A 7,500-nucleotide genomic window follows, 5' to 3' on the forward strand; every position below is an offset into this window, starting at 1 on the left:
GGAAGGAATTACATATTCCATTGGACAGGCATGTCCCACCCATTCTGTTCATCCACAAATTCTCCGTTGGCACACAGTTTAGTGGTTGGAAACGGTGTGGTATAATGCCTAAAGCGTCGGATTTGCATGAGGTTATGCTGAGTTCAAATCCAGCTCTCGCCACTATCTGGATGTTTCGTCAGCAGTGATGGGAGGGAACCCACCCCCCGCCCCGCACCGCCCCGCCGTCGACTCTACGACGCTTTGATTCGTTAATACGTTTCCCTGTTCATTGAGAGTCTACGAGGTGAGAGAGGGAATTCCCCTACTATTCCTTTGAAACATATTTGAAATCTACCAAATGGTCGCAAGATAAGCAGCGCAACAGGTATTCTAAAAAAACCCCAACTTACTGCCACGGAAGATCACATAGGAAAGGCAAAACATGTTTTGCACAATGTGACTTCTGACGATTGAATGACTGAATGAATTGGTCAAAAATTGATAATCTGACGGCACGATGGTGAGGCTCGCGGGGTGTCACGGGACTATTTAAGGGTATTCAACAGTTTCGGCGGGAGACTTAGGTCATTCTAGCTCAGTCAGTCTCCCCGTCTGTTTACTTCTTTATTATGTGCTGTTTTAAAAAAGAGGGTTTAATTTCGCGGCCCTCTGGATGTTCTTTCAAAAAGTTACTTTATGCTCAAGGTAAAGGGACGTGTACGTCACAACCGAAGGGCAACAATCTTTCTTTGATTGATTGACAACTAAATTACAATCAAACTTCACAATAACACAGGGTTAAGGTTAACCGGGCTTTCTCTTTTATCATGCAACTGCCGGGACCCTGCCAATTGAACCGTTGCTTGACCTAACGAAGTTGAATTGTGAAGGTTGTCCGCAGTTTTCCTACCCGTCAGCTGCCAGAATAAAACGTGAAAAGATCTGTAGATGAGTTTTTGTCTGTCTTTCTTTCTTTGTTCTTTTTTTCGATTTTTCCGATATCAAATGATCATACCCAATTTGGCGAGTTAGATATTAGTTGGCATCCGGCGCGCTCAATTAGAACTTGTCTAGACGCTTTCGAAATGATGCCTTATATTTGAGTTGAACTTAAAAATCAGGCTCAGATGCTAACCTTCAGGAAGAGTGTATCCCTCACACTTAATGTCTGGTGCATCACTATGGCGCCCAATCCACGAGTTACAATTGAAGAAGTAAACCTTCCTGCTGGATTTGTCTTCCACGTAAAATCCTTTTACAAACCATTCGTGCTTAGGACCAGTCCTATCGTGCCAAATTTGAATCTTGGTTAAATCACCCAAATGAGGAATCTTGTAAAAGGTGAAAATATCAAGCTGATCTCGGCAAAACTTCGTGTTGTAAGTCTCCGATTTGTCCAACCGAAGTTTCGGGGAATTTCCTTTCTTCCCGAATAGCATTATGGCGACGTTGGACTGTGTGCCAGCATCCTTTACGTCCCCTGTGTGAACTGTTATGCGGTATGAAGTGGCTGAAATAAACACGCGGAACATTTTATGACTATACCTTTTTAACAAAGTTATAGGGCTTGGAACTGGGAATGGAATGCGAAGAAGTTCTCTAACTGGTAATGCGCAGGGGCATGAGGGGATTGGAAACGAGCTTATGGAGACAAGCTAGTCACTCGAAACGACATGTTCTCGAGAGTGGAATTACGATAATCATATAACATCACCCAGCGTTGAATATATGATAATCATAATTACATGCCATACACACTGGTCTAATCCCAGGACTTGTGGTAGCAGATAAAAAGGAAAAAAAGTAAAAGTAGTCCCTGGACAGGATTTGAACACGGAGCTTCGCAGCTTATAGCAACAGCTTCTACTCACTAGACTCACGATGAATAAGTTACAAAGTTTCCGCAATATTCACTTCCCAAGGCCTGCTCCCGTCTGACCTTGTAGCTCAGTCGGTAGAGCGGCGGAGATCTAACCCGAAGGTCGTGGGTTCAATTCCCACCCTGGTCAGAGTTTTTCTCTGTCCTTGTGTGGGCCCATTTCCATCTGTAGGGCTAACGCTCACATGGTTCATATGGGATTGAAATCCAGCACTTCACATTACACTCTATTCAGTTTTCTGTAATATTTGTTATTTGTTACCTGGCATCTAAAATAGGAACACTATAATTATTGAAATTAAGCCTAAGGGTTGATTTCAAAATGGTTAGCTTTGTTTTAAATGTGGCCTGACCTTTCTTGTTAGTTGTTAGTTACCGAGTGTTAGCGCACGTTTACAGCCCGATTATTGTGTTTAAAAGTTTTGTCGGAGCAAGCGGCGACTCGGTGGTTTAGTGATTAGGAGCGGTGAAAGGTAAGCTAATAATCGTAGGTTCGAGTCCCGAGTCCGGATATCTGGGTTGAATTTTAAAAGAAAAAAGTTCAACTGTCAGTGTCATGAAATAATGATAATCGTATATTCAAAGCCGGTCGATACTATACGATTATCGTAACAGCAGTGTCGAGAATGAGTTGCTCGGAACAGGCGCAAGGACAGTCCCAGTCCTAAGCAGGTTTCAAGTCAACGACCAACGTAACACCGAACACACTTACTACTATTTACCTAAAAAAATTTAAGTGTTTTTTTATAGTGGCAGTGAACTTAGCTATCAGTTAAACTTTCTCGAAGGTGACATTTGTGAGTATTCGTTCTCTTTCCAAGAAAAGGCTCAACATGAAGAAAACGTGCCGACAGTAGAAAGATTTAGTATTGCGTTGACGGCTAGCGCAGGCTGTTATTTGCGTTTTGTCACAAATCAAAAAAACTTGGTTGATCGTAGCTAATAGCCCATTTCCGAATTGCTGCATGCCTCGGTTTCAAAGCGAGTCCTGGTGCAAAACCATTCAAATGGAAATGAGTTGCGCATTCTTATGCAAATCAAACTCATTTCCCTTTCTATAGTTGAGCACCAAGACTCACTTGGAAACCGAGACAAATAGCAACTCGGAAATGGCTTATTGAAGCAGTGTTGGAGCAGCGGTTAGGACATTCGCCTCCCACCTATGTGACCCCGAGTTCGATTCCCAGACTTTGCGTCATAAACTTGAATGAGTTGAGTTCGTTGTTTTCTATTCTGCTTCGAAAGGTTTTCCTCCGGAATTCCGAAATTCCGGTTTTCCCCTCTCCTCAAAAAAACCAAAATGATTTGATTTGTGCTGACTTGAGTTGATTAAAGCGAGTTTCAATCGAGTGTCGTAAAACCAAAACCAAAGTAATTACTTTGGCCAATCAAAAAGGACGGAGACAATCCAGAAAACCAATCAAAACTCGAGGTAATTACACGTTGCCGACACAAAGCGCGGGAAAATGTGCATTCGCAAGCCACGATTAGTTTTGGTTTCACTTCTGATTGGTTGAAAAAGTGGCACGAGAACTTAGAACCAATCACTGATTGAAGTGACGTCCCCGATTAGTGCCCCGGCGTTAAATAAGTTGACACTTAAATAAAGTTCAATATTATTGTTATTCTTGCCTGTTATCTCCAGAAACTTAGCAACTTCTTAAACGAAAAAAACAAGTTGAAATAAGAGCCAAAAATTTCAAGCTTCTGTGTTTCAGAACCTCCTACCCTCTGCAGTTTCACGTTATCACAGAGGTAAATCTCTCAATTATGACAATACTCACCATCGCCAGAAGGCTTTTGGTAATGCGTGAATTTTGTATGAACATCCCTAAATCGCTTTCTTAGCCGTTCAATCTCTTTTGCAGAGAGGATTTGCACTCCTTGTCTGTCGAGTTCTTCAATGTTCTTAAACACCATTTCGTATTTCGCCTGCTGCTCCTCGATTTCTTCTGGTTTAAGCCCCTGTCCCGAAAAGAACGAAGTTAGTTATTCTCACCGTCCTCAGACAAACAAAGATATTTATAACAAACATCAATGACACTCAGAAAAACAGGCCTTTTCAAGGTTTAAGCTGCCATATTAACAGGTGGGAAAGGCGCAAGGATTTTTCCAGTGTTTGTATGGAGATCGTATGGCAATTATTTTTCACAAAACGTTAGCACCAGGAAAAGAGGAACGCCGAATTTACCTAGCTACAGCGCAAAGAGCTATTTTGACCAATTTTTTACCGCTAAAACTTGCCCGCGAGCGTTTCAATTTTTCCAAAAAATTTCCTGCAATTTTTTCCCAGGAATTACAGAAAAAAAGAGTTGTTTAATTGCTGCAACACAACCAAACAGAGCCATTCGATCCAAACTTCACCTGTACCGTAGTCCCTTTGTCTTGTTCCATCTTTTTAAGCCATGAATCGATATCATCCAAATTACTTCTAAACTGATACCAGTTGGGCACAATGCGAATCGCCTTCTTCTGTTTCTCAAGCTCGTCACATGCCTTGAGCCACCGATTTGAGAGGTCCAGCATGGACTGATGTATACGATCTCCCCGGACCCCCTCCCTGTTAGTAAGAGTTTTGCTCTCTTGTAGCAAGTTATCCACGCGTGGCTGAAGACTGTCCACTTGCATTTCTGCAAACTAAATCAAACCAAAAGATAGGTTAGCAAAGCGAGCGTGCCGAACACGTGTTCCTAAGAGGAACTGAAAGCTTATCGAAAACCTCGTTCACATTTCGTACCTTGATTTTTTCGTTCACTTCTTTCTCGGTTGTCGTTTTCGGTGTCTGAATTTCGATGATAAGATCTTCAAGACTTTGCACTTCTAACAAGATCTGACTCAAGCGTCTCTGAAAATCGTCATCTCCAACATAAGCTGTTTTACACAAAAAAGGGAAACATTTTTGTTCCTCAGGAAATAGCTTTAATCTAAGTTGAATAAATATAATGAAACCACCAGAATACATCAGTACTCATTTTAACACACGCACAAGGAGGCGATCTGAAAAAAAAAAGACTTCTTCTCTGCATTCCTCCTTTGCCTTAAATTGGCTAATCGTGCAAGATGGCAGCAAGACGGAGCTCGTAAAGATACATTTCTGCGGTCATAAAATGCCTCACGATAGCATGGCCATGAAAGGGAAAAAGCGTTTGGTGCGTGCGCGATAAGTATACGACGTGTTACAGACAGTTTACTCAAATTCCCAGGAGGCAATAAGGCGGCACGGCTCGGGTGGTTATGGCATCGGGTTTCCATGCCCAAGCGCTAGATTTACTAAGTGATTATTAAGTGAAGAATTGTTGTTGTTAAAAAGCTCTAAATCACCTGTTTCCGGTGCTGAATGTGTTGTGTAGGTCCTGTGTGTCGTGACCGTTTCAATAATGGGAAGTCCAGTATCGGTTTCCTCAATCAAACCACCGGGCTGTGATACTGTCTTCCGCTCCTGAGAATAAAACTCAAAACAGTCAGGCTCCGGTCCGTTGATTTTATGACGAATGAATGAAGAAGTTTTCAAGGCCTTCTCCGGTCAGCTGGACGTCATAAATGACGCAGCCTCGCTGAACCTTTTTGTTTTTTGGGCTGTATAGTATCGCACTTTTGATTGTTTTAAAGAAATCCGTCGTCTGTTTGTTTGTTTCGTTATTCTCAAATGCGGGCCTAAAATTAGAAAAAAAAAAATAGATGAAAAAAACGTTTCCCAGTTACCGTGACAATGATCTCAGTTTCCACGCGTCCTCCCATAGCTCGGGCCTGCTCAGCCTGCCTTTTCGCGTCTTCTAACTCTCCCTCTAACTCTCTTATACGAAAAGAGAGGTCATCCCAGCGTCGATCCAGTAATCGCTTGTACGGCTCCATAATCTGCCGGCCGTGGGACACAAACTCGCCGCTCTGTTTTCTGATTAGGTTCAGCTGAGGTTCGCGGTTTCTTATACTCTCCTGAATTTCCTGAAAACACATACACACACAAAATTTAAGCGTTCATTTCGAAAATTTCCTCACCCGAAAATTAATAGCCGAGCGATTTTAACCTTTCAGTATCACTATAAGGCGCGGGCCTGTTAAAGAAAAGCTCTGCGCGCTCTGTTTCTTTGTGGAAAAGTAAGGATAACTCTTTGCATTCTCACTCCCAACTTAAACGCCGTTTTCCAACTTAGCCAGATTAAGTCTTGAACAGTTGACACACAATTTACATCTTGAAAGAATTTCGAACCGGTTAAAATAGCGCAAGGTTTTATTTCCGTGTGTTCGGCCTTCCTCGGCCTTTTTCGGCCACGTTCGGCCACTTACCCTCTCCTTGTTCATCCGATAAAAGACAATCGGGATATCAGCTTAATACTAAGATATTGTATAACATTGTAACGCGACCACATTAGGTAATATTTTAGAAAGTATTGAGTCTTGAGTAACAAATTATTACGGCTTGAAAACATCAAACAGATTTGTAGATCTGTCACGGGGTTTACACGAATACGGGCCAAAAGTCGCCAAATTTACACTTTTAATGCCTTTCCCTGTCTCTTAATCACTGAAAATGGCATAAAAAAAAGGATGAGAAAATATGTTACCATGTCTATCACTAATCTTATGCGAGTTTTCGACCACAAATGCTATTTAAAAAAAGGAAGCAGGTTTGATACTTCAACATGAGGTTCTTTGAATGTTCAACTTGTTCTTAAAATGCCACGATACTGAATGGAGTATTGCCCCTCAAAGAAACTCGACTCCGCAGGATTCGCCGCAACTTAAATAATCTCAAAAGATTTTACACTAGGAATTCGCGCAACTTTCGGTAAAGCAGACATCGCATTTTTTTTCAAGGAGTAATTATGACCTTGGTATGAAAGTTAAAATGATATTAAATTCCACAACACAAAGAACCGCTCAATCTTAACTTGTGTGCAAGAAGAAAATATATACACATATAGCCCATTAAGAATTAGTAAAACAGTGAGGTAAGGGTGGTTGCAGGCCGACACCTACCTACCTTCGTGAGATATGTTGAAAAAATAACCGAAATGGCAAACTGTGAAAATCGATGAAGAATCTTAGTTACAACAGTTTCATCAGATTTGCGAATAAAAAAATATCTGTAGAAATTAATTTTCTGATTTTTGTTTTCTTATCTTGAGCGTTCCAATATCCGAGCGAAGCACTTGAGTTTATGAACATCTTCCTGGTGAGATTAACGACCGCTCGTTAAATCAAATTCTATTTAAAGAACGCCCTAAATTTACGCAGAAAACTTACCTCAATCTTGCTCTCGGCTACAACCGTTTCTTCATCCTTCGGTCGAACTTTAGTGGTCTCCTTTTCCATATCTTCCAGCCACTGATTCATCTGATCCACAGACTTCTCAAAATCCGCAAGCTTGGCTTTGTACTTCGGTAGTGTCAACAACCTCTGTTCAGCCGAAGAGCTTAGATCTTCCCATGCGTTATTTATGCGAGTTAATCTGTCCTCCAAATTCTCCAGTTGTCCTGTTTCAGACAGATCCACCAACTCTCGGCCAACTTGTGTCAACTGTTGAACGTCGGACATCTTGCCTGTAACTTCTTGTACGAGTCCCTGTTGGGAAAAGAGAACGAAATCAACATGTTTACGAGAGTTTCGGAAATGAAGCAACTGTTACCGACCTTTAAGCG

At 41.6% G+C, this 7,500-nt stretch overlaps 1 protein-coding gene across 6 annotated transcripts in view; it reads right to left on the bottom strand.

Annotated features, from left to right (window-relative positions):
• Positions 1-7,500, bottom strand: part of LOC137996836 (dystrophin-like) — a 97,624-nt gene that overhangs the window by 39,961 nt on the left and 50,163 nt on the right. For 5 of the 6 annotated variants that reach the window (XM_068842434.1, XM_068842438.1, XM_068842437.1 and 2 more), the window contains exons 29-35: positions 7,106-7,423; positions 5,564-5,803; positions 5,183-5,300; positions 4,599-4,732; positions 4,226-4,498; positions 3,646-3,826; positions 1,118-1,492 (exon numbers count right to left, since the gene is read on the bottom strand). In XM_068842434.1, coding sequence (XP_068698535.1) covers positions 1,118-1,492; positions 3,646-3,826; positions 4,226-4,498; positions 4,599-4,732; positions 5,183-5,300; positions 5,564-5,803; positions 7,106-7,423 — 1,639 coding nt within the window. The remainder of the gene's footprint in view (positions 1-1,117; positions 1,493-3,645; positions 3,827-4,225; positions 4,499-4,598; positions 4,733-5,182; positions 5,301-5,563; positions 5,804-7,105; positions 7,424-7,500) is intronic. The other variant, XM_068842435.1, reaches the window with a different exon arrangement.

This window comes from Montipora foliosa, chromosome 3 (genome assembly GCF_036669935.1).
Source record: "Montipora foliosa isolate CH-2021 chromosome 3, ASM3666993v2, whole genome shotgun sequence".
Taxonomy (NCBI): domain Eukaryota; kingdom Metazoa; phylum Cnidaria; class Anthozoa; order Scleractinia; family Acroporidae; genus Montipora; species Montipora foliosa.